The 27,920-nt window shown below is 41.0% G+C and overlaps 1 protein-coding gene across 7 annotated transcripts; it reads right to left on the reverse strand.

Moving 5' to 3' along the window:
• Window positions 1-479: 479 nt before the first annotated feature.
• Window positions 480-27,920, reverse strand: RBM12 (RNA binding motif protein 12). 7 transcript variants are annotated; one of them, XR_012583049.1, is made up of 6 exons: window positions 27,736-27,920; window positions 24,949-25,031; window positions 13,346-13,487; window positions 12,869-13,032; window positions 1,106-1,234; window positions 480-618 (listed from the first exon to the last, which is right to left on the reverse strand). XR_012583049.1 is itself a non-coding variant. In XM_074553881.1 (5 exons), exons 3-4 carry the CDS (start codon window positions 20,520-20,522, stop codon window positions 1,107-1,109), a joined length of 249 nt encoding a protein of 82 aa, XP_074409982.1. In that variant the 5' UTR covers window positions 20,523-20,544; window positions 24,949-25,031; window positions 27,736-27,908; the 3' UTR covers window positions 480-618; window position 1,106. The 7 variants fall into 7 exon arrangements, 3 of the variants coding, with proteins under 3 accessions (XP_074409982.1, XP_005495570.1, XP_005495569.1); XR_012583047.1 differs by lacking the exon at window positions 12,869-13,032 and adding an exon at window positions 20,402-20,544 and having other exon boundaries at window positions 13,346-13,446; window positions 27,736-27,918; XR_012583050.1 differs by lacking the exons at window positions 24,949-25,031; window positions 27,736-27,920 and adding an exon at window positions 20,402-20,425 and having other exon boundaries at window positions 13,346-13,446.

Below are 27,920 nucleotides of genomic sequence, written 5' to 3' on the forward strand. Positions count from 1 at the left end.
TTTATCCCAGACAACATATTGAGAGAGTTTTTTCAAACAAAAACCTTATCTACTGTAATAGTGCCCTTTCCTGCTGGCTTTTCCTGCTTCAGTTCCAGCAGTTGAGTGAACACTGAGCTGGACACAACCTAAGGTTAGAAGTCAGATAATAAAAAAATAATAATAAATATATCATGTTAGACAAAGAGGAAAGAATTACTCTTGAAGTGCCTCCTAAGTTAAGCAATTAATTACAAAATACATGTATTTCTAACCTTTGCTTTGATCGACATCATGATTTTTCTAACCACATTCAATGGTAACACAAACAAACATGTTTAACAGTGTTTTCAAATTTGAATATGTTTCAGCCTTTGACAAAGCACATTTTCACTTCATTTTCATAGTAAAGCCAACTTTGCTGCTATTTTGTACATCATTTAACACAACTACACGTACCTGATCCAGTGCACACTCAATCCCTCCCAGGTAGTCATCATCATTTAAATCAAAGGACTTGTTAGCAATATCATACACGCTGAATTTTAGCTTCTGTACTTTCTCAAAGTAGTAGTCCACAACCAGTTTCTTGCAGAATTTAGGGTCTTGGCAGTTCTTGATCTTTTTCGTGTGATCTAGCTGCAAAACAACACAGGAGCAAAGCTGTTGACAATGAGTAACAAGCCCATATTCTCCTACACAGCTTTTTACCTGCACCAGGTGAACAGAGGCACCAGCAAGGCTACACACCCTGCACCATGCCTCATGCTCAGTGACAAACTGGGCTGACCGATGGCTCACCGGGAAAGGAAATGGCATTGAAAAACGCTATTGTATGGGAAAATTCTGGAAACTAGGGGGAACAGACTGCTGAAACAATGTATTCTGGAGCCTGTGCTCTGCAGCAAGTCACATCGTTACAGGCAAATGGGCCTCCTGATGCAACTCTGAGCAAACAAGTCAGCAATTAAAGAAAACACTGAAGGCTTGAGTGTGGGCAATGTGACTGCTCACCAATCATAAATCTGAATTAAGTATGTCGCACACCTGCCAGGAAAACCTACGGGATGGAAAAGGGGAGACTCAGCGTTTGTAAAGCCACTGGCAGCGCGCGGGCCGCTCTTACCTCAGTCCAGCGGCCATCGCCCCGCGTCCTGCGGCAGGACGCAGAGGGAGTTCGACCTGGAGCTCAGGTCCCGTCGAGGAGGCTCCGCCAGGCCACGGACAGCTCCACCCGGGACACGCACGCGGCCATCTGCGGGCAGAGCACAGCGTCAGACGGCCCGGCCCGGACCCCGCGTGCCCCCGACGCGGCGGATCGAGGCACGCGCGGGCGGGGCGGGGCCGCGGCTACCGGCGCCCCGCGGCCCCTCCCGCCCCGGGCCGGGCGGTGCGGAGGAGCGCGGGACCTCCGCGCAGCCGGGCACCAACTGCGGCCCGCCTCGCCCCTCGCTCTTGAATTCACCTATTTCTACCGGCCTCTCCCCGCTGCTCCCGCTCCCCCCGCAGGAGCCCTTCCCTTTGCCTCGGTGCGTGCTGCTGCCTCAGGTTTCTACAAAGGGCCGGGCCTGTTGTCCCCTCCCCGGGACCGCCGCTCACAGCCCAACACAGGGACCGGAACCTCCGTCCCGCCGCAGCCACCGCTCCGCGCCGAAGAGTTGCCCCACGCGGTGAAAGCAATGCCAAAGCTCCCCCTGCTCAGCCACGGGAGCCACAGAGCCCCCGTGCCTTGCCGTGTTGGCTTCCAAAACACCGCAACATCATCCCGCAAACAGGGGATAACTAAATTTTATCAGACATTAAACTGCAGACGTTTCTGTTTGAGGAACAGCTATAATTCTCAAAACTGAATTAGAAAATAAGCCTTCAAGCACCGAAACATTTCAGAGACTGGACAGTTTGAGGACTAGACCTTTAAATGGGATTATTTCATAGAGAAGCTTCTTCTTCTAAGTCTTATTTTATAAGGAAAATAAGGAAATACTTGCTTTGGCTTTTTAGTACCCAAGTACCCCATGGCTTCCTCATACTTGCAGGATGAATATATTTAACTTAAAGAGATGAGCTTTTATTGTACAACATTTAATCCCTTGGACATCCCAGTCAGCAATCTACCCTGGACAAATATTAATGAAGTCACTTAACATGCCAGTGCATGGTGCTCCAGTAACAGTGACAGGACAAAACCAGCACTCAGTAAAATTTAGCAAAGCTTTAGGCAAAGACAATCATAGTGCAGCATTAAACTAAGGTCATCATCATCACTTGGTTTAACACCAGAATATTTTTTTTTAATTGTTTGAAGTGGTCTGGTGGGTCAGCTGTTAAAACTAGTGACAGAAGCCATCCATTTTCTACTCAGTTGCCTTCAGCCACGAGATTCACAAAGAAACCACTGACTTTAATAAATACATTTCTTGTAAAATTGCAAGTCACAGTTATCAAGTTTTTTCTTTACTGACACATATTGTCCTACCAGACCAGCATTCATCTCCCAGACTCACATAGGTGCAAACAGACAACAGCAAAACTTTGTTTGACACCCACTATTTGACAACAAGATCAGGACATCCAGTCTGGGCTCTTTGCCAACATTTTGGCTCTGTTTTTCTCTACTGCAACAGACAGTCCTGTACTAGCCAAGAGATACCTTTCCTCCCAGTAGAGCTCAAAGCAGGAGTTAAGTTGACCTCAAAGAAACAGCTCCCCATAAGCTTTAGCATCCCAGTCAGCAGTGGCTCCTTTCTGGGAGGAAACCGCTACTGCAGATCTTAAGCTGCACACAGAACAAGCCCACATATATTTATTCCATGTTACAAAGACACCAAAAAGGAAGAGTTTGAGATAGCAACTGTTAAACACAATGAAGCCAGGAGCTGAAGGGACGCAAGTCCTCAAACCCAATCACCTCTTAATTGGTATCTGAATCTCTTCTCCAGATCAGCAGCCATGAAATTATGAAAATACTCCACATTTGACTTCCAGCACCCTAACACCCAGAAGGCTATCTCATCTGATTGTTTTACATTTAGTAATGGCATAGGATTTCCCTTGAAATGCAGCCCAGATGTTCTGCTGAATCACTGGGGACATACACAAACTACAAGGGATCCTTTCCCACTATATCCTCTTGCTGCATCAGGAGATCACAGGACACTCACTGGTGCACATAATCACCAAGACACAGCAAAGCAGGCCAGCTGTTTGGAGTAGCTGAGCAGGAACTGTCCTAACTGGCTGTACACCCTTCCTCACCAGCTCAGGAGATAACAGGTTTAACAACTACAGACTGAATCCTTAAGAAAAGAGGGACAGCTCCTTCACAGATTCAGATTTTTTTAAAAAAAATTAACCTGAAGACACCAGTTTGAACCTCAGTCAGCAATTATTTATAGATTATTGTCTATGGATGTCCTCGAAGAGCCCACACAACCTTCTTTTCACCTCGTGGCTACCCAAACACACTGTATGCTGTTCTACAGTATCAGTCCATTCCATGAATAGCAGCAGAAGAAAATCCTGGTCATAGACATCCCAGCAGCAAGAGCAACGAGTAGTTGGTCTGCTAAAACACAGTATCTATTTCAGCCAAGCCTGAAGACCTGCTTAGTCTGCAAGTAAGCAACTTTGCTCAGTTACCCTGCTCATGCAGTTAACTGAGCAGCACAAATTTCTGGAAATCTGCCTGCATTTGAAAAGCTTAGAAAGATTAAAAGCTTAACATATTTTCATCCCCAGACACATATATATAAAAACAAAACAAAACAAAAAACTGAATGGGAAGGAAAAATAGTGAAGTTCCTCACCAATTAGAAAATCTACCTCCAACTTCATTTTTTTTAACAGGATTTCATTATGATAATATTGACTTAATTTTTTTCTTTTCCTCCATAAAGTAAGATTCTAGACTTTACTTTCACTTCTCATAGTAAACTATAGTGATTGCATCTCTCTTTCTATAAAAAAGTGAATAGTTTGTGTGAAATTTATCCGCTGACTTTCATCTCCACTTCTTTCCATAAAGTCCCAGTTATTTTCCTATAAGAGAAGTGACAATTCCAAAAGTCTTCAAATACGCCGCACCTAACACAATCCCCCACCCTGTTCCTCTTTAAGCTGGAGCCAATGATGCTTTCTCCACTTCCACACAACGCTGCAACGCCATCTTGGCATTTCATTACTCCAAGCTGCCAGGCTGGCACATGCCAGCTCACTGCCAGGGACAGGCACTACGGCACCACTCCGTGCTGACACTGTCGGAGCAGCAACACTTCACCACTTACCAGTGCTGTGCAATGACACATGAGCAGAGAACAATCTTCTAGTGATTACTAAGCTCTAACAGTGTACAAAGGCTCTGATCTCAGGCTAAACATACAGTTTGCTGCAATTGTACTGAAAGGACTTGGGGTTTTATTATTTTTATTAACAGCCGTCCTTTTTTTCCTCAGCATGCATTCAAGAACACCAACTGTATTCAGCTTGCAGACTGGAATCAACATTTCAAAACCACATTTCGTGTTGTTTCACTGAATTTTCATAGAGCATACTTATTGAATTCATTCATACACAAAAAATAAACTTAGTTTTGAGACTTACAACAGTATTTATAATGACGAAATATTATTTATATTTGTTGCAACACAAATTTTTCCAACAGTTTCAGAAATTCTAAAATGCACTGTTTTCCTATTGTTCCCCTCACAACCACCTTTGATAATTAATATTGATGTCTACTACTTGAATCTTCTGGTTTACAGAAGACAGTAGGTATTTCCGAAGGAAAACTAGCAGCTAGAGCAAACTACTTTCCACAAAGTTATCGCATTTAATTTACAAAGAATTTATTATACATTGATCCTGATCAGCTTGCAACAGCAACAGTTTAACAACCTCCAACTGCCATCAGTTCATTAAAGTACAGCATGGTCTAGAAGTATAAAAACTAATCTAGCCACAGGAATTCAGATTACCAGGTGAAAATTCATTCCAAAAGCAGTAATAAATTCAAACTCTCTTTAAAATATAGAAAACTGACCTACTGGGTACATCCCATCATAGTAGTTTCTAACGAAAAGGCACCATAAGCAAGCCACCAGGGAAGTGCTGTCGCTTGAAAGAGCTTGTAAAATACAGCTGAGGCTGTGCTATACCCTCATGATCGACGATTATACGGACAACAGCCACAAACATCTGATCCACTGCTCCCACCACCTGGGGATCTTACTGGTGAGAGGCATCACCCGTGAAGTTTCATCTTGAGTCAAATTCTGTACACTCCTTCAAGGGAAGAGTTTCCAACATACAGCTTCAGATCCATCGGGTACCTCTATTTTTTGTTCTTATTTAGAATTGCACAAGATATAACACCAAATTTTGAAGAAAAAAAATATATCACCCATCTTATCCCTACCAGCACGACAGCAAAATACTATCCATAGAAATCTGCAAGATCCCAAGCACATATTTCAGGGAAGTCTTTCACTACCCAACCAGATGTCATTCCCACTTGTTTAAGTAAAACACAGAATGCCTCCGTACTAGGTACACTTTAAGAAGTGCTCAGACAACCAAACTGAGGTCCAGTTTAAAAAGTCAAAATTATTTTTACTATGCATACTAGCTTTTACCGGTAAAGATGATCATAAACTCCAATAGCTGTATAATACATACAAAAAGATAAATTTCAACTTTTCAATAGAATTTTTCTACACAGAAATGAATTACAGAAGTAATGAATACGGTCCTAATCAAACCAAGATGAAAAATAAAAAGTTGCTTTCTAGGAAAATTACCGAGGACATCTATGCTACTCACTCAGAAGAATAAGCAACTACCTGCTACTTTCTGGAGTTTCAAATAGGCATTTCAAAACTTCCAATTTTTTCACATTTCTGCAGAAAAAGCAACCTCTTTCAACACAAAAAAGAACACCTCCAACATAAAGAAAATCAACACATTTACAAGTCCATAACATTAAATTTATTATTCCTCTAGTGATTGAGCTTAACCAAAGCTTAAAGCAAGTCAATTGTAAGAGAAGAAAGCACTGTACACATATGGTTGAAGAAAACTCCAAACCAAGTGTGATTGAAGGCTTTAACTGTCCCAGTTCAGAACTTTGGAGAGTCTTGCATTTCCCCAAAATGCCACATATGGGTGCCTGAAGCATAAATAAACTTCTCTTTACTTACCCCTGAGTGCCACCATTTAGCCAACTAAGGATCAAGTGCTGGACACTCTAAGGTGAGAATTACTGAATTACAATTTTTTATATACTTCCATCCCTCAGTAAGCCTTAAGGCCAGAGGCTACTCTTCAGGTTGGGAGGATGAGGTGGAGACAACGAGCACTGGGCAAGAGGGGCACTGTGATCACCCCAGCATGGCAAGTCACAGTAGCCACAGTCACCCGGAGGACAAGAAAAAAATCTAATAACTTCATGGCATGAAACACTATCAGCAGTATTTTTTGCAGTGCCAGGAGGTGGTATCTTCTTGAGAGAAAATGGTAGTACTATCACTGAATACAAGTCTCGTGGATCAGCCTGGTTTCACTCCTCTGCATAAAATGAAATACAAGCAAGGATTCAGCCCAAGAAAATCCACAGGATTTTTGTATTTAAACACACTAATAAATTCACATTAAATACTGCACAAAATACCCAACCAGCTCTATTGCAGTGTACACCAAACTTTACACATTAATTTAGCACCTTGTTTAACTCGAACTTGAAGTTTTAATGCATATGGTCCAGGACAACTGATTTCCAAAAAATTTACTTTGTACTGGATTGGCCATAACTCCTGCCTTACATTCTGCTTACAAACCCAGCACAACTGTCAGCAATCATGCCTGCAAGATGTCCCTACTGCAATTTTCATCATCCTAGCCTTTTGCTATCCAACAACTCAAGAAATTAACCCAACACATGTAACACAGCATCTCCATTAATTAATCTTGCACTTATGAAAAACCCTCTCCCCCTTGTCTATTGCTTAGTTTAATCCCACATCTTCCAGTTATTAGCCAACTTTTTTCAAAACTCCTTCTCTCTTTTTCTGCTGTGATTCCAAAATATGCAGACCAGCAGAAGCAATGCTTTGTCTTATTATTAGTTCAATTTTGAGGGGGCAGCTTGTTACATTTTGGGTTTTGATATCACAAAACTGATCCTAGTCCTGAGGTCAGGATCACTTGCTGAATGCTATCGGAATAAAAGCTATCATTTGATCCTTCTTTCCTGAACCCCATAAGGCTCTAAAAGAAATAATATAGCTAGTTTTGTAAAGATGCACTAAAATGCATCTTTATTTTAAACTGAGAGTAAGGCAATCTAATGAGAAGGACCACAGTGCACAAATTATTCGTCAATACAGGCCTTTTCCAACACTTCAGCTCTTCCATGGGCCACAAAACCTCATTCCATAGCTTGAGATGTTCTGCAGAAAATATAAATGGCTGCAATTTTTTCTATAATTCCATTATTTGTGGCGGTTTGCAACGGGGATGCAAATGCGTTAAGATCACCATTGCTACAGGCAGGGAACAAATCGTACTCTCCACACTGTGTTCCAAGCTGTCGCCATACATACAAGGGGTTAATTAACTGTTGTTACAAATTTGACATATAACCTGAAACAAAAGGCATCTCTTGTTATAAAAGAATGGTGAATACCATGAAGAACAGCTTTCTAAACAAACCGCTGTCAACTTGATTCAGTCCTGGTAAAGAGTGCCCATGGTACCGGCCAGCCTTAATTCCAGGGATGAGAGCTCCCAGGGAGGACCGACACAACTGCTGCAGGGTCAAGTGGAGGCTGTGCTGATGCTGAAACTCTGAGCCATGACCAAGGGTAAGACCCCCAGCCCAGCCCCTGAGCTCAGAACTGGACTGCAGTCCTCATCAAACACTTTACTGACCACTGCAGACCTATGGGCCCGTTGAACACACAGGAAGGTACAACCTGGCTCTATCCACTGAGCTGTCTCCACATGAACATTGAAGCTCCAGTATCACCCTGAAAATGGGGGGGTTGGGGGGGCAGTGTGTCCAAAGTCAGCCAACAGGTACAAGCTCTGACAACCTAACCTCCAAGAAGCTCCCGGACACTGACTGAGGAGGCAAAGCTCCCATTTATAACAAAAATAACAAGCTTAGAACACTGGGGGAAAAAAAAAAACAAAGTGAAACCAAGCCAAACAATCCCAATTGGCATGGCAATTTACAGGAAAAAATGCAAACAGGAACTTCAATCAGTTCATCTTTACTGCAGCTTCCCCCCTACCCAAGAGACAAGTCCCAACTCTGGGGAAAAAGTACCTTCTACAAAATTCACCTTTCCACCTGTACAACGTTCACTGTTAACTTGTACACCACCAATATGCCCCTTATCACGATCAATAAACTCAAAGAAATGATCATCATGCATGTCTTCACTATAGATATATTCTCCACTTTTCTGAGAAATAAACAACCGATAGGCCAAAACATTCTGTCCCATTCCCCAGGTAAGTCCAGTTGTCTATCACTCAGTCTTCCATTTTTCCATCCAAACTCCTTACGCTGAGATCAATGACTTCACCATATTCCTCTTCTTTGGTTCTTCAACTACACTGCAGCTTCACCACCAAGTACCTCCACACACCAATTCTTACTTACATGCACCCATGATTTCTGAAGTGATTCCTCAGCATTAATTCTGCTTTCCCCTTCACAACCTCTACCCTTCCCAAACTCTGGAAATCTAAACTATAGCACCATTGTCCTGTAGTTATACTACATTGATATAATTTTAATTACATCTCCAAAACTAGGCATGGTGACTTCAAGGCAGAAATTCAGTAAGTCCATCTATCTAGACTAGTTCATACTAGTTCATTGCTTTGAACAGCATGAGTTCAAAGTAAGACTTTAAATACAAATATGCCAGCAATACATTTTACTGATCTTTGCTATTGTATCAAATTCACATGAGATTTTTGGTGGCTACATTGTACCAACAGCCATTTAATAAATGACAAGCTTGTCATACCAGCTTCTTTTCACTGCACTTGTTGAATAATCACCAGAAAAGACTGAAATACTACAGAGGAATTCTTGATGCTATTCCCAGTCACCCTGAAGTTATTATGGCACAGTGACAACTCTTGCCTAAAGAATTAGTAAGGACATAAAGCAGAACCTTTCATTTTCTCACACTTTAAAATCATTACCCCTCCACATTATATGTCAGGCTTTCTTCTTTATAGACTTTAGTACTGAATCTAGCTCACTAAATATGATCCAGAAAAAATCCCAAAGCTTAGTATTAATTCTGCAGTACTCCCGGGAAATTGATTTCTTTGACTTATTCATTGCAAGTTCAGCCTAATTGCCAAAACTCTTTCAGTTCTTTCTGCTTTTGAGTATATGCTCCCTTTTAAGAGAGAGATTCACACTCATTCTACTTTTCTGTCACTAATGATTACCACCTACAACACGAACATCTTAACTTCTCCATCCTAATCTGTTACAAAATCATGATATTTCACAACAAACAAAAAAAATTAAATACCACCACCACAAAAGCCTGACATTAAGGAAGTAGGATAAAGGGAAGGATACGGCAAGAGATTTTAAAGGTTGTTTTTTCTCTTGCCCATTCAGACTAGCAATAGAACAATTTAAAGGCCACAAACACAAAACAGACCTCATGTTCCCTTTCTGTTCCAGATCCAGCTTCTCTTGCCAGTGTGCCTTCACAAAAGCACAAACCCATTACCAACTGTGGGTTCAAGCCACTCCATTTGTGTCAGAGACAAGTGGGCCAAATGATGACACAATCTTCCTGCATTAAGGGAGAAGAGACTACACAAATGCAGGCAGTCACCTATTTCCTCAATGCTCTTCCATGTCTGCAATCCACAGTATATGCACTGTAATAGTTTCTAATCTATACCCTGAAGATATCTGTTGTCATTAGGTTTGAATTTGCTACAAAGGTGTTCCACACCTTTGAGAAAGCACATCTCTGCAAGCCAAGCACCTGAAAACCCCCACAACTCCCACCAGGGACCTTCTTTCTTTCCTCAAAATGAAATGAAAAGTTTCAATAAACTTGTAAGAAACATGACTGAACTGAAGCAGACCAAATTCTCCAAGCAACCTCTCTGATGAAAAATCTAGAGTAAATTTAATAGCTACAAAATAATGAAATTATATTCCCTCTAAGCAGAGAGACTCTGAGTTATCACCATTAGGTGGAACCTGCAAACTTGGGTAACAAACTGCAGAACACTACTTGTCTCAACCAGGCAGCAGTCAGGACAAACATCAGACTGAATTCAGCACCAGAGTCATTTGTCCATCACAGATTCAGAGCTTTTATGTGAACCTAATGCAGGAGCAGGAGGATTTGAAAAGCACAAAAATATTAAAACAGTATCTGTGAGCTGCCCAAAGAAATTCAAAAAGCAGGTTCTTCCTACCTAAATTACTTCTTCAAATCTAAACGAGACAGAGAAGAAGGTTCTTCTACATCACCACACCATGGCTGGCACAGAACACAGTTACAGGGATTCCTCTCACTTTTCATAATAACAAAATTAAATGATCCTGCAGTTATATATTCATTCCAGTCACTGCACTGAAATAGCTGGTATTTCATATAGATACATTACCTGCAGATTCATTAGGATTCATAGTACATTCACTTATTTAGTTTAAAACTAAGCATTTTAGGTTTCAGAAAATTTACTGTCGCTTCTGTTTGAAGCTGTTTTTACAGACCTAGCTAGTGACAAAATTTGATACAAAAAGTAACACAAGCTATCATGCAGAAAAAAGACTATAAAGTCTTCTGTTCCTGGAGACATGAAAGTAGCCAAATACTGCCTACTCATTCAAAAAAGTAGCATGATGCAGTGCTTGCATTGCAAGGAAGAAGTGCTATTTGGGTTATTGGCTTAACAAAACTACAGTGTCAGTTACCCAAAGTTAAGGCTAAGTGTTTGGATGACAAAAAAAGGCCTTCAAAAAATCCAGGGCATTTGTGCAGTAGGTCATGGTGTTGTGCATGTAATTTTCCACATATACCCGAAAGACTTTTTGAAGAGATGCATCCAGAATAAATACACACTGACTTAAGTGATAACAACTACCAGCTGTCTTAAATAAAACTTTAAAAAGACTTACCATCAAAAATATTCTGTTTTACAATCTAAGAAAACGTAAGACTCTGCAAAGTTTAACAGCAACTCATTTAGATCAATTACCTATCTCATCCATTCTATCATAACAGCTGAATTTACATTTCAGATCAGTTTAACAATGTAAGTATTTAGTCACTGATTTATTGTGCTCCTTTTCACACAAACTCAGTGCTGAAGTTTCTGAACCCATGTCCATTCTTCATTAGATCAGTGCAACACTTGTTGTTTTCACTATAGCTAAAGCATGACGGTTTGGCCTCAACCTTTCAATTTCCCCCCTACTGCCTCATCTCTGATGATAAAGTTGAAGTCCCCTTAAAGTGAGGCTGAAAACATTCTGCCACTTGCATACTGGTTACGGAGAGACAAATTAGCTATACCACCACCACTCTGGACACATACCTCCCAAGAGCACTCAAGTCAGTATTTGAAGAGATCTCTAAGAGCTGTTAAAAACACTGTCATGTATTCATGTAAGACTGGACCTGCAACACAGAAAACTGGCTCTGCAGCAATGGAGTCTAGAGGGGGAACTCTAGACAGATGAATTTGTGGTATTTAATAACTTTGCCTCCCCTGCTTAAGGAACAGATTTCCCATACATTCAGTCAGTGAACTGTCAGTGTCTAATGTTACTTTTAATGAGCCTCTTCACTGTCATAGCCAGCTGCACTAGTGTTGCTCAAACACACATGGTTTATAAATTCTACCCTTGTATTAGAAACATTTGCCCAACAATGAAAAAGTATTGGCAGCCATCATTTGCACTTCAGAGCTCAGCTTCCTGATCAAACAAGCAAGGACTTTCCACAACCTATATCCATCCTCCCCTCAAAACAAGTAGCAGTGCTTTGGCTATACTGCTGAAAACAAAGAAGTTTCATAAAAAGCTCATTGAGAAGCACATTCTACCAAATGCCACCACAGCAAGGTCACTAAACAAATGGGTGCTACACAGAGGCTTCAAATTTTAATGAGAGGGATCCTGTGAATTTCATCATAAAATGCACTCAACCAAAATTATCTAAAAGGAATTCTTGAAGTAGTCTAGGTTCTGAATATATCACTGTTTTTCTCCCCAAATTTGCCTAAGTGACCTAAGTGACTAGAAAGCATTTCTAAGCTTTCTAGTGTCACATACAGCAGTGCTACATCCACATATTCACATTCAATGGAAAAAGAGTCGACATTAAACTATTTGTTCCAAACTCTGAAATTGCTAGCTGGAAGTTCCACCTTCCTTTAGATGGTCAGAAATCAGAGTCATACAATCCAATCGATTCCTTGTTTAACCATACTGTAACTATAACATGAAAAGCTGTAAGGGTCACCAGCCTTCCTGAAGTAGTGACCAGCCCAAAAGGCCACACTATGCCAGAGACGGTTTTAGGCAGGATTAATTCCTATTTTCCCTGTGAAAGCCTTACAAGTCCTTACTTTTTGGTTTTAAACTTTACAGGGAAATTAAATTAGCACTCCTGTGTACTGTGCAACATAAGGGCAATCCTCACTCCAGGCCCCAAGTTTTTCTTGACTATGATCAACCAGGTCTAATTCACTGCTGATTCATAGCAAAAGAACTCAAAAGTTGAGGAAAATGGTGAAACTGATGTGAGAATAGCAAATACAGAGTTGCAAACTGATTTTGTGGAACTCATGGTGAAAGAAAACACATTCCCTGTTTCTGAAAGCTTACCTAAGGTATTTGGGAAGCAACTAGGTAAGACCATTTGAATTTCAGGCCGTAGACACGAGAACACACAAGAAAGATAGCCACAAAGGAGTAAGCTTTGCCTCTGCAGAAGCAGTAAAGGAACTCAGGTAGAACTCATCTGGCTAATTCTCTCCGAAGCTGCCATGCTGTGAATACACAAACAAACCCAGAATGATAACAAAGGAATCTGCACAGAAGTGAATACCAAGCAAGGGAAAGGAATTACAGCCAAACCATCTGACACCCATGTTCAGGTTGGAGCTACCAAAAAAGAACTGGGCTGCTTTTAGGGCTGGTTTTTTCCTTTTGGTGTTTATAGCCAGGAGTGAAAAGCATCCAGGTCAGGGAGGTGGGAAACACTCCTCGCACAAACAACACCCAAACATTCCACTCAGTAACAAAGCTCCAAGAAAATTACTAATGTCATCTGTATAGAAAACCAGCCACAGTTAGACCTACCTGATCACGACATACGGAAAGAGAGGTGGATTTCAGTATACAGCCATAAATCAATGTGCGTACTACCAACCAACCGGTTTTCATTCCATGGAAAATCCAGACTGTGGAAAAAACAAATCTTTGAACTGCAATCACATTCTCACTGCAAAAAAACAGATAGGAAGAGAACACTTTGAAGTTACTCTTCCTGCAGAAGCATTAAACAGCCTCCCTTCCTCTCCTCCTTCAGTACACAAACTCTAGCTCAGTATTCCCAAAGCCATAAAAAAAAATACAGCCACAGAGCAGCAAGCAGCATCAGCAAACCTGGAAAAGAGCAAAGACAACCAAATGTATTTGGCAACTGCCTCCAGGCCAAAGCAGAGTTTATGAAAAACCTTACAGCAACAGAATTTACCATCTCATTTTCTTTTCAAAGACATGCACATCTAAAGCAGCAAACCAACATAAAACTAATTTGTCTATTTCCCTGAACTCCAACTAAATGTTTCCTAATATGTCCAGCTTCAAAACTGTTTCTTTCCAATCAATTAGCAAATATAGCAACTAGTTGTTTTCTTCCACTAGAGTCCATACTGAACAGGAATTGCAATCCTTCGTTTCAGGGTCTAATCCATGTATCTGAATAATGAACCTAAACCAACTGCTCTCAAACAGTGATTTATTGGCCAACCAGAGGTTTTAAATGGTCCATAATATATAGTAGTTTCAGTTTTGCACATCAGAAGGCCAACACAGTTCAGTGCTGCTGAACAACCCGCTGAGGGTCAACGGCACTTGCTACAAGGAGCAACTTAGGAACCACCACAGCAGAAGACTAAGGAGAAACAAAATAAAGAAACCATAATCATTATTTACATTTAATGCACCACTGGTGTGCCTAGAAACTAGAAACATACTCTTTTTATAGAGTCTACAGTCTTCAGCACTCCAAAATACTCTCAGCAAAACAAGCTGTTGATTTCACTGAGTATAGGTAATGACTTTAGGGACAGCATGAGCAATGTGGAACTGAGCAGCACACGTATTTTTAAAAGGCAGACCTTCAATGTCATCTGCTACACAACTACAGTCTTCATTTTTGCATCAATCTTTCTCTCCACTCAACACAAATTCAGAGCACAGACACTCAAGGAAAATACTACATGCTATGAAAGGAATGCTATTTAAATCATCCTTCAGGTTTCCTTAAACCTAAAAAGCCTCAAACATCTCATAAATCTACATTCAGATCACAGCAACAATTCATTGGTAAAGAACTGGTTTTAATGCTGATATTACAGAATGCCAACAAAATCTGTGACATTAATGGATAACTGCTTGAAATCTGGTAATACTAAGTCACACTGTCACCCAACTATTGAAGTTCTTCCATGTAAGTCACAATTTTATCACTGACTAATTACATTACTATTTAGGGTGGGGAAAACCCAATACATTAAACAAATCATGTGGTAAAATGTTACATTCACAACTTTTCTTTCAGCAGTAGTATTTAGACACACATAAGTAACTGCTTAAAATATCAACTTAGCCAGTAACATAAACACAAGTACCCTCTTGCCATTATTTGGAGAAATCGGGACATCAAGGATGTTAACTTCCTGACACTCAAGGCATCAAGGTTAAAACAACTGGGCATTTGAGCAGCATTCATCAGCTGATTCTGTCTATTGCTACCTCTCACTAGCCATCAGCTTGGGGTGTTCTATCCAATGGCAGTTTCACACCTCCCACATTGGAGATGGGACCTCAGAGGTCCTACGCCCTATTTTCAAGGCTGTTCATGAATATAGACAAGTGCTAAGTAAGCAATTTTATGAACTCTAGACATGTAGTCTACGGGCATTGCTCATAATTTAGCAGTTTAAGGCTACTTCTAACATGAAACCACATTGTTACAGTAAACAGTTTGCACTGACCCTTGATAATGAACTTTTCTCTATGTTTTAAAGGATCAACTGTAACTATTTGAGTTGATGCACTGTTTCTGATACATACAGAAAACCTAAGCATGCTATGACTTCCTATTTTTTTCCAAGAGCCTACTCTTAAGGAAGAGGAGATATTTACTAACTGATTTATGCTGAAAGATAAGAAGAATCAATTGCTTGGCAAAATGAAGAGCCCCTGCCCGACCCCAAATCCTCCATTTAAACATTCCATCCAAGCCAACATCCCCAACCCCCATGGCTTTCTGGTTTGTGCTTTTTTTCAGATAAGCATTGAAACATCTTTAGACCATACTGAAAATTCAAGAATCAGAAAAAAGCTTTCCACAACAAACCTGCACTTTTAGCAAGTCCAAAGGAACAGGCACACAAGCATGTTTCACAGCATATGCTGTGTCTAACACAAACACTAGAAGCCTTGGATCCATTACCAAGAGGATCACGATGTGAAATCAAAAGACAGTAACACAGAACTGTGTATCTAATTCCAGACACCTGTAGTTTAACTACATTTCACAACAAGGCAAGCATTGTTGTAATGCATTTGAACTTGAAAAAGCAGTTATCACCAGTTTTGGTGAGTCAACACACACTAATATCTTAAATCAATTCTGTGAACAATGAAGCCAAGTTTTCCTTTTCAGTGATTTTATTCTAATGTGAAACACGAAGAAACAAGCACCCAAAAAACTCCAATATAGTATGAAACTTTAATAAAAGTTGCTTAAAAAACAAAGAGCAAAATTTTAAAATAAACTGACTTGACTCCTAATCACACACATCTTTCTGACATCAGGAAGAGTACTTTCAGACTGTCGGGGAAAAAAAAGAAAGAAACAAAGATCTGCTGTTGAAACATTACTCCCAAAGACTGTTGAAATGCATGACATGAAGCTTCAGAGACAGACAGTTTTATTAACAGGAGGCTTAATTTTAAACAGTATATACAAATCACATGACTTTTCCAAAGTTGGGACCACCTAGTAATCTGTCAAAACAAAATTATGCTAATGAATTACAGAAGCATCTGTGTAATGCAACCGGCCTCTTTATTGAAGTACACCTTTATACAATCCTTCCACGGATTCCTGTACTGTGAAATCCTCTCAGGATGCAGCGCTGCACAGGTTTGCAAATCTCTCCTACACACCACATGAATAAAACTGTTGCCACTTGCACCTCTCAATTTTGCCTGCCCATGCACTTCAGTGTTCCATGGAATGCAACACCAAAAAGCAGTGTTTTTCTTTGTCAAAAAAAAACCAAGAACAGTTTGAAGTTTGCTATGTTTAAGTACAATGATTTGCAGGGAATAGCAGGATTTTTTTCAGGCAATGCCCAAGTCTTAAAATTTATCATAAGCCAAGCAAGGATAAACCAAAAAAATTCTACTTTTCACTTGAGTAATTACTTCCTTTCCATTTCTCTGTTTTTCCATGGAAGGTTTCACTGCACAACAAAGAAAATGGCAACTCTTTACAGACTTTGAATACAACGTAACAACTTTATTGCAAAAATATATAGTAAACTCAGTACTTTCAATTTTTGGAGAAAAATAAATTTTATCTTTGAATTCACCCACGGCAGTAATTCACAACAGAGTTGCTGAAGATACAAGTTTCTTCCATTATAACCTAATTTAAAACTTTATATGGACTCCAATCTTCTACTAATAATCACCACTTTGGTTCTCTTAGCAGAGACTCTGTGTGAGGAGTTCAAGAGACATGTGAGAAACACCAATATCCAACTAGTGTCAAAGATCCTTTCTCAACTGATTTGTGTAATCCTAACAAATCAAGCTACTTAAACAATAATGATTATTTTCAACTGAAAACATTTTAAATGTACTACAAAACTCATATGGTTTATGTTGAGGTTAGCTATACTTGTGGCAAAAGTCTTATTCTGCACAGTTATAATTGCAATATATAAATAACTAAAGGTTATACCACACAGAACAGCTTGAATTTTACAGAACGATTCTGCTCATACTCATAGGAATTAGTTTGGTAGACACATCAGCAAAGGGCATAATTCAACTGTTCATACAGTGAGAATTCTGGAAAAAATAAAGATACATATACAAAACAATTCATCTGTGTACACTGAGAATTCATTCAGTCGCAGAATAAAATCAGGACTTCAAACAAAGCTTGACCTGTGAACAAAGCGAATTCAGCCAGCTTATAACCAAATCTAAAAATAGCTATCTAATTTACAATGGCTTACAAGAACACCACTGAAGAGCTTCACTGACTTCATCTATTTCCCTTATCCAAAACTATGTCAAACCAATCTCAGTTTCTCAATAAGCACTGTGTCCAAAAGAATTTACCAAACTTTTATGACGAATAAGAATCTGTCCAGCTTCTTCACATATTTGTACGAGGAAAATCCACCACACCCCTCTCCTTGCAGTGTTTCTCATGTAATGGCTAACCCAGTGCTCTGTCTTATCAAAACCCATCTGTTTTACAATTTAAACAATCCACAGGTTCTATCCTGGAAATACTATAAAAACCAATCCAGATGCATTTGTCACAGCACTATGAATATCTATTCTACAACTACTTGATGAACAGCTACCCTAATACAAGTTTTACTTTCCTAGAACCTATAGGCCTGTCATTTAAATCAACAACAGCCGCCATAGCTTCATCACGAGACTCAAATGCAACCATTGCTTCTCCAGTTGGCATGCCTTTTTCATTATATTTTAAGCACACTGAACCAGGGATCACTTGGTAACCATAAAAGAAATCCAAAATTTCATCCACCGAAACAGTAAAGGGCATATTCTGCACTTTAATGACAGTTGGCCCTGGCTTCCCAGACCCTGTTCCAAAACCTGGGGGTCCACCAATATGTATGTTTCCTGGTCCAGGTCCAAACCCTGGAGGTCCACTCAAATGTCCAAGACCACTAGCAATTGCTGGAGGACCAGCACCAAAGGCAGGGGGCCCACTTAAATTGCCAGGACCGTTACCGAACGTCTGAGGACCCCCTGCAAAACCTGCGGGTCCACTCAAATTAGCAGGACCACCTGCAAAACCTGGTACCTCAATACTTGCACCAGGTAAACCACTAGCTGAAACTGTTGGTATTCCTGGTCTAGAATCAGGAAAGCCACCTATTCCAGGTGGCGGTAAAGGGGGACCAAATGTGCCAGACCCACTGAAATTACCAGGGAAATTAAACGGAGGACCATTATTTGCTTCTTTAGCATTTCCCCCCAAGAAGGCATGCTCATCCCCACCAGGGCCCTGTGCTCCTGGCACAGCTGCATTTCCCTGGATCGGTATTTTCAGGATCTTTTTTCCTTGAGATGCTGGGTTTCTCTCAATATCTCTCATTTCTTCTACAGTTATCAAACGCAAATTAACATCTCTTCCATTCAGCTTTTTACGGTGCAAGCGTTCTGCCTTACGAGCATCATCTTCAGCTTTAAACTGAACCAGTGCTTGTCCTAAACCTTGCCCATTATTATCAAGAAGAATTTGCACAGAGTTTTCTTCCACTGCCAGTCCCTCTAGAAACTGAAGTATTTCAATTTTTGTTATATTGTATGGAATATTAGATATATGCGCACACAGTTTTTGCAAGCCTGATTCTCCCTCAGCATTCATCAGAATTTCTCTCTGGTCATAGCTGAAGTTCTGCAATCTTTTACGAATCATATCTATCTTTTCTAACATTGCCTTTTTAGTAATTGGATGTACCTGAATGAAGCGATTCCCTATGTACTGCTTATGATGACACAAAGCTGCTTTATAATCAGCTTCATTCCTAAACTCAACAAACCCCTCCCCAATTGCCTTCCCATTGGGTCCATAAGCTATATAAATGCTGTCCTCAACTATATCCAGCTTTTTAAAAAAATCTATCACATGTTTGTTCTCTGATTCAAAGGGAAGACCTTTCAAATAAACACAGAAACCGTGCTCATGGGGAGATCTTGACCGCGACCTTTTCTGTCCACTGGGAGATTTGGACCTAGGATGAGCCTGGGGAGGAGGATGTGCCTGCCCAGAGGGACCCATGGTTTGCTTGAAAGTTATGTGGCCTCCAGCAGCTACCCACTGTCTCTCTGTTGCAGGACTAACTTCAACATAGCGCTGGATCATTAGCATTCTGTTTCGCTTCAGTGCTTCAAAGGTATCTTGAGGAGAAAAAAACTTAACTAGTCCATTTCCATTATTTCGACCTACATGATCCTTCAGCATATGGACTGCATCCACACGGAGCCCAAGGAAAAAGTCTTTCACATCAGATTCTGTTGCAGTAAAGGGCATTCCATGAACGCTGACATACAAATCATCTGGATTGATTGGAATTGGCTTGACACTACCTTGAGAATTCATCTGGATAGGATTTACAGGATTCATGGGACCAATAAACAATGGATTCAAGCCGCTGTTCATATTCACTGCTGCTCCAGACCCATTAACTCCAGTGGGTAAGGGTGCTACAGGTGGAGGATTCATAGGAGGCATTCCTGATATGGGAGGCAGAGGTGTCATTGGAGGTACAGGGGGCACAGGGGGTATTGGAGGAACTGGAGGAACAGGAGGCAGTGTAGGTACAGGAGGTGGAACAGGTATAGGGGGAATAGAAGGCATTGGTGGCAAAGATGGCATAGCTGGGATAGGAGGGATTGGTGGAGGAGGTACTGTGTTCATTGGGGATGCTGTGCTAGGTATGGTTGAGCTAAATGTTGGACTACCAAAGGTACTCCCAAGATTTGGAGGTGCAGTGCCAATACTGGCAGTAGAAAATGTGGATATGTTTTTATTGCTTTCATGCACGGTAGTAGAAGCAGTTACTACACTAGGAGAAGGATTATTAAAGTTAGGTACAGTAGTAGGTAAGTTAACTCTTCCACTCATTCCAGAACTAGGTGGTGGTCCTGACCTGCTAGCATTTGCTGGTGGCATATCTAGATTGGCAGTTTCAAAACGCCTACGACTGAGCTCTATCATATTCTGCATTTCAGTTTTACTGCTCAGCAACAACGTCACTTTTGACCCTTTAATTGTACCACCTGTGCGCATCATACCAAGCCTTGCATCTTCATCAGTGGCAAAAACGATGAAAGCCTCACCCAGTTCACCCCCTACAATATGCACGCCCCCATCAGGAATGGTCAATCCAGAGAAGAAGTGGCGAATGTCCATGGTCCCCGCCACAATCGGGAGACCTTGCAAGCGGATGACCACAGCCATGCTGCGCTGAAACAACACACACCTGCAGATGAGAAAAGGCAACGGCTATGTCAGACTACTGTTCATGGCATCATGCAATTACCTACAGATACCATCTACTATATTTGTTTATATACACCTAATAACATCTTGCAAAGATTAAGCGTGTTTATATTCCAAGTTCCTTATTCATGTTTGTTTACTTCATACAGGCTGAAGTATTAAACATTTATCAACACAATCAGTATACATTTTGCACTAGAAATTCCAAAATAGCTGTTATACGAAGACCACAAGTGTCAGTTAAAAAAAAACAAAGGAACATCAAAAACCGTAACTATTACATCAGTAGTTCATTAATGGAATGTAAGCGAAAGGAGTATTTTAGCCAGACAAAGCAAAATTAATTTACCATTACCCTGATATGGTATCCACCGTACCTGACAAGGTGGCTGAAAACTTCTGCACAGCTATGGGAAACAAACAGTTCCCTTTAATTTGGGGAAGGATTTTACCTCCTGCCAGGTGAAGACAATTAGAAACATAACAGTGGGTTGGGAAAGAACAAAAACCCATTACGGACAACTAGCAACTGTGAGACTCACAAGACATCCTGACAGGGAGCGTCTATATTACACTGACCTGATGTTTTTTCTCCTAGCAAAGGCAAGAGGTCCAGGTGACCTGAAGCTTGCTATTATAAACCAGCCCCAGACGTTTTGTGACAATAGAGACCTCACCTAAATTAACATCTATGCATATCTAGATAATGACCTTCACAATTTTCAAAAACAAGGTATTTTTTAAAAGTTGTAGATATTCTGTCTACCGTGACCCCTTACATCTCAGATGTAAATAAATGAATTTTATTTCCACAGCTGCCATTAGTAGATCCTTAAGGTAATTCTGAACAGCTAGATCTGAACAGTTACCAAGAGGAAACTAGATAGCTGTCACTTAGGCAAACCTTCAGCAAAGGCTGAAAGCATGATATTAAATAATATTAGCACAATTCAACATCTCAGAAGCCAGTCTCTCATCCTAAACTATCAGCAATAGCACCATGCTTCACTTGAGCCACTTAATCTCTGAAACTTCTGGACTTCCTAAATACAAGCCAGTTCAGTATCTGTATGGAAGATCTCCAAAGCTCCCCTAAGTCACATACCAGTAGTGTTAACTCATCATTTGAAATCAAGGATGAACCAGATCACAGAATCACAGAACTGTTTAGGCTGGAAAAGACCTTAAAGACCAAGTCTAACCAGATGCCCCAGTGCAACACCACAAAGCTATGGATCAAAGACTCCCAGCCATTACCAAAGCTCTGACCAACCACAATCAATAACCATCTCCCAGCAACTCAGCTATATCCCAGCATACAGTCAAATCTCTAAGCTGGCTCCATGTGTTTGTCCAGGTCATCCAAACACATTAGAGAAGACATGGTAAATGACTAGAATGACTAGGTAAAGCCACAATTTAAACAGGTAAGGCTGCATCCAGTACTTAATGAAAACAAGAGTAACAATTCTTTTACAGGGTGAAGAAGCAACAATTCTTTTGTTTGCATAATGGAACCTCAGATTACTAAAATGTGTCCTTAAGTATTTTGTTCTGTTGACCAACACACCAGAGGTAAGTCCTCCAACACACTAATGAACTCAAGCAACATCCTGGGGTATTAGGGGGCATTGCCCCACAACTATCACCAGACACCAGAAAAGTGTGGAGGGCCTTTCTCCCTCAAGGAAGCAGCAAACAAGTCCATTTGCACAAAGTCAGTTCTGCGGCTTTAGTCACTGTGCATGAATACTGGATTCCTTACTGCACCATCCTTGCAGTTCATAATATAAGATTTAAAAACAAAAAAAAGGAAAAAATACCACTAAGAAAACCCCTATTCCACCAAGGAAAGACAGCAACAGAAAGGCTTATACTATACTAAGTCTTATACTGTACTAAGCTTTGGGGATAGTTTTTTTTGAAAGCAACTTTCTCATCTCCATCGTGAGGCAACAGAAGCAACATCCTTGCCTTTAGCTCTTATAGTGGAATTACATTTAATCTGAGAATAAAATTCACTGCCCAATCATTTTCCAACAACAAAATAACTTGCCCATGAGGAAAAAAAAACCAGAAGTCAAAGTAAGTTTTAAAGAACTGTTTTAAAAAGTAGTGTTTTATAATGATTCTGTTGTTTTATTTTAAACTTGCCTAGCATTGATGACAATCTCCAAATTTAAAGTTAAAATTAAAATTCTGCCACCTTTAAGAAGCTATATTAAAGAGTATTGTAAACCCAAGGTTTATATTGTGCTACAGGATTGCTTCTGAATTAGATTATCCTGAGGCAAGCAAGCGGTAAAAAAATATCACTGGCTTGGCACCTATGCTTTCAAAACTGGAATACTACTAAAAGCAAATCTTGCCAGGAGATTTAGATTTCTTCTACTACCTATTATAGATAGAAATTAGTTTAGAAATTTTTATGTATCAAAAGTTAAAGACATTTGAAGCGTCTTGTGTTAAGTAAGAGACTACTTTTAGCTATTTCCTTAATCCAAAAGAGATGACAATCTCATATATAGCCATTGGTGGAACAAAGGCAACTTGGGAAGGTGTGGGAAAACCTTGTACTAAGGTCTGCTGCTTTGGAACACCTTACTTTCTCTAACAGAACTGACACCTGCTAGATAACTGCGTTTATAAATTATTTCAGCCCAGAGGACAAATCAACAGATGAAGTAACAGAAGAGTTCAAGCATTTGAACACTTATATAAATTCTGGGATAATGCAAATCTTTCAGTTTCACATTAAATTCAAAACTTCATAATAAAGACTAAGAGAGTATTTGAAGTCTTGTTACTAAGTACTCCATTCAGATCCACTAAATCACTACTGACAAAAAAATCTAAAGAGCTGCTTAGGCATATAATTACTAAAAAACCTATCTGCAATGACTTCAATGTAGTTAATTCCATGCAGAGTATTAAGCAAATGCTTGCTTAATGTTAAGCAAGAGCTGACAATACCATGGTCTGCATAAAAAGAGTTTTAAGGACTTGACTAATCAAATATTTTTGATAAAGGAACATGTAACACAGCTGCTTCATTTTTTCAGAATTTTGATACTTAGACAAAGTAATAGTGTCAGTTCTGTTACTTACAGAAAAATCTCAAGGACAAAAAGGGCCAAATTTTAAATTTCTAAACACTAACAAACCACATTTTTTCCAAAATGCAGTTAGGAGACAATAACCCACTTGCTCAAATTTTCCAAGTAGTGAAAATGCAAAGCCTGCTCAAATATTTTTCACTGTTGACTTGCAGAGACCAGCACATGCAGAGGCAACATTAACTTCAGACACAAAATAGGCCACACATCATTTCAGCAAGCACTGAAGGCTTTTTGTAGGGCTGTCAGTTCTCAGGCTGCCTGATTTTCTCCGAGCACAAAAAGGTACTTCAAGGCAAAAGTGGGTTTTATTGCCTTTTTTTGCATTTCATATATTTGTGGAAAGACAACATCCTATGAGAGTACTATGGACAATCCATCCCCATTAGCTAGCTGTGATCAAAGCTGGAGATTTACAGGCTGCTGACAACCAACCTGATTCAACTCATTTAATGAATTTTAACACGCCTTAACAGTAATATCTTTTAAAATGCTGATGCTACACTGGGAAAAAAAACGTGTAAAAGATGACAATACTATTTATCTCATCAATGTATTCATTAGTAAAATAATAATTATTCGGGTCAAACATTTAAATTCGAAAGCACACCAGATTAGCCTTTCAAGATGTATGGATTTTGCAATAGAAAAGTTCAGAAGATTCCTCCTAGTCCCTGGGAAGTATTTAAAGTACAATACCCACATGATACACACACACACACACAAACATATTTGGCAATTCTTGACTGAAGACTAAGAACTGAAGGAACACTGGTTCCTGTAGGAGGAATTTTAAGTATGAACTGTCTCACAAAAGTTAAAACTGCAAACTACAGTTTTGTCTTTTACTTAAGGCTAAAATCAACCTGTTATAGTCATCCTGGAGCCAATTCAAAACTATCTGATCCTTTTAAGTACTGCAAAAACTAATCAGAACCAACTGATGTACACTCCTACACTCCAACAATTACAAACACAGAGACCCATGGCTTGCAGCAAAGTAACTGCATTTGCCAACAGTGCAAAATAAACAGGAGAGTGTTCCAGTCTACCACATGCTGATGAAACAACAAAACATTAGTTTGGCAGAAAATTCTGTTTACAAGAAAAACATTGCCAAAACAACCACCACCGGTGGTGAGTAGACAAGCTATAGATTATCTGACTCAAGTCTTTTGACACAAATTTACTGATTCCAAAAGCTTCATTTGTTTCTTAGGATATACTCAATATGCATAAAAAGAAGTCTTCAATTCAAAAGCTCTTACCTGCAAAGACAGATGTTTTTTTCTTAACAAGTAGCAGAAGCCAAGCCAATCCTGTGGGCAACCAATTAAAACCAACTTTTAGACTGCAATAAAGAATAAATGGAGGCAAAAATCAATGCAGGCAACACAACAGCAGTAACAGTCCACAAAGAACTGTATACACAGAATTTCAAACCTGCAACCACCACAAGGCACTGCAACATAAAAGAATCATAAGGGTGCATTTTCTACAGATTATCTCTATATGACTTACTGGCAATTGCATTGTAGAGCTTTTGTATGGTTTCAAGACATAAATGCCTTCCACAAAGACTATAGAAAGAGCCAGAATGCATTTTAAGAATCTTTCAAATTTTCCTATCAATCACCAATAGGTGAAAAAAATCTCTCTTTCAAAGGCAAAGAACAAGAGTTAAATACTTGAAAGCCCTGAATTTTACCAAACCCTGCTCCATTAATAATGGTATTCCTTCCTCCAACGGTGCATCTACTTACTTGAACAAAGTAAGGTAGAGTAAGCCATGCCTAAGAAAACCACCCCAGAACTGCACCTGAAGAATTCTTCAAGAGTCACACTAGCTGGGTAAAACTAAGTGACATTTCACAGCCATGTCTATGCAGTCAACTCCACAGAGCACACAGCAAGAACTCCCATAAGATACTCTACTTTCATTTGTAATCTGCCATTTCATTACTCAAATCCTCATCAAATGCCCATTTTTTTCATTACTTTATAAAAATTATCTTCCCAGGTTTACAACTCAACAAAAAAGCCAAGCATTTTAAGTGGCAACATAACTATTTTGTATTGAAAGATAGGATGGAAAACCTTTGCTCTTTCATTACTTGGCAGATCACCTCACACTAAAACTGTGATTCTTTGGAAAGTCATTGAGGAACGAATCTCACTAAGAACAGATAAATGCCTTCTCACACAACCCCAACAAGCTGGTTTCAGTTACAAGCATCATTACTGAAGTGAACTTAGAGCAAGAAGTACAAACAAACCCTTCACAAACTCCCTAACAGAGAGAATTAAAACAAACGTAACTATTCACGTATCTTCCAGGACATGAACGACAGACTTACAAGTGAGAAAGATAACACTACAGTTAAATTAAAATGGCAAACACATTTAGAAAAATAAGATTTTTGTTTATTAGACCTTGAAGAGAAACATGCAATCCTGCATTAGAAGAACTCAACTACATAGTTTCATGTATAGCAGCGTCAACCAGCAGTTTGCAAAGAAAGAAAGAAATGCAATCACCTGAAAAACCATCTCATGCAAAACCACACCTGCTTCAAGCAGCAGATAAATCTTTCATGCACAAGGAACTTCCCATTTAGAAGAAAAGCCTAAATCATTAGATGGATTTCCAGTATAGCAACCATGTTCCCCTTCACAACACTGAAAACAAGCTGAAGATCTGCAGTGGACTAAGACAATGCAAACAAAACCAGGCAGCATTCAGAATAGGAGCAAAACTCCACTTTGCTACGTTTAACTTCTTCACCAAATACCATCTACTTTTAATTTCAAGTGTCACATCTCTCAACTTTAAAGAAAACCATCCATGCCTTTTGTAGGCAAAAATTACCTTTCCAATCAACAGAATATGCAAGAGCACATTAACTAGACAAGAATCAGCTAGAGCACAGGTGTTCCCACAGAGCTGGCAGCCCATCTCTGAGAGTTCTCTGGAGAAACCTCCACAACACCCTGTCCGCTGTATAGAAAGATCCAACATCCACTGGACACAACAAATTATTTAACGAGAGGAAACCACCACGGAAACAATCAGCCGATTTGCCTGACTAACACGAGTAGATCAAGGTGAGGTAAGAAACCACTAATAACAAGTAAGTTTAGGAGTGAGTAAAACCAGAGCCATAAGTTTTTTTATATCGAAAGAAAACTCAAAGTGTGCATTTCCGGGGCTCATTTGAACGCTAATTCGCTTTGGGTTTTTTTTCTTGGAAAGGTGGCTTTAAGGTTTTTTATTTTTTCGTTTATCGATCGTGGGGGAGTAGGATGGTATTCTGTTTGGTTGGCTGTTGCTATTTGGTTGTTTTGGGTTTTTTTTTAGCGGAGCTGATTTTTTCTAGCAGAAGCGACTTTACTGAACAGCAACTTCGCTGGTGTTTATAAGGTGCACCCGACGAGCGTCGGTAGCGCCGCAGACACCGGGGACCTTCCCCTCCGCAAGGTGCGGAGTACTTGCCTCGCTTCGTCTCCCGGGCGGGGCGGGGCAAGGCGCAGCCGCCCCGCCTCAGCACCCCCGGGATCCAGACACGCCGGGGCCCCGCGCCGACAACGGGACCGCAGAGTACCCCGCCGCACCCGTCAAACCCCCGCCTCAGGCTCCGGCACAGCCCCCGCCATGCGGCCCGTGCCACGGCTCGGGCCCCGGCGCCGCCGCAAGGTCACTCGGCCGCTCCCGCCGGACGGGCCCGCGGCGCCTGCGTTCGGCCCCACAGACTCACCTGCCCGCGCAGCTCCGCGGGCCGGCGTGCGCGGGCGGCGACAGGGAGTCAGGGACGGGGGAGCGGCCGGGGCCGGCCCGAGCCGCGGGCCTCAGCGCGCCGGGCTGCCGCGAGGCGGGAGCGGCCCCGCTCGGCGCCCCGGGGCCGCAGGCGGGAGGCACCGCCCGGCCCGGCCCGGCCCTTTGTGCGCGGGAACGCGCCCGCCCGGCCTCCCTCCCCGCGTCTCCCCGCCACGCCGCGGGCCCACAGCGCCGGATCAGGCAGGCGGCCCGGCCTGCCCGGGCGCCGCCGCGCTCTTACCGAGGGATCTGTACGGGAAAAAGGGTTAGAACGGAGCCACCCCCACCGGGCCCGCGGCGCGCCGAGCCCCGCGCACCGACCGCAGCCGCACAAAATGGCCGCCGCGATGCGGCGCCGCTGGGGGGCGGGGGCCGGGTGGCGCGGGGGCCGGGCGAGCGGCACGGCGAAGGCGGGGTCGCGCGGGG

Source organism: Zonotrichia albicollis, chromosome 17 (assembly GCF_047830755.1).
Source record: "Zonotrichia albicollis isolate bZonAlb1 chromosome 17, bZonAlb1.hap1, whole genome shotgun sequence".
Classification (NCBI taxonomy): domain Eukaryota; kingdom Metazoa; phylum Chordata; class Aves; order Passeriformes; family Passerellidae; genus Zonotrichia; species Zonotrichia albicollis.

What these genes read in the sequence shown, in the direction of transcription:
- RBM12 (XM_005495513.4), bottom strand. Translation starts at nt 20,522, where the DNA reads ATGGCTGTGGTCATCCGCTTGCAAGGTCTCCCGATTGTGGCGGGGACC.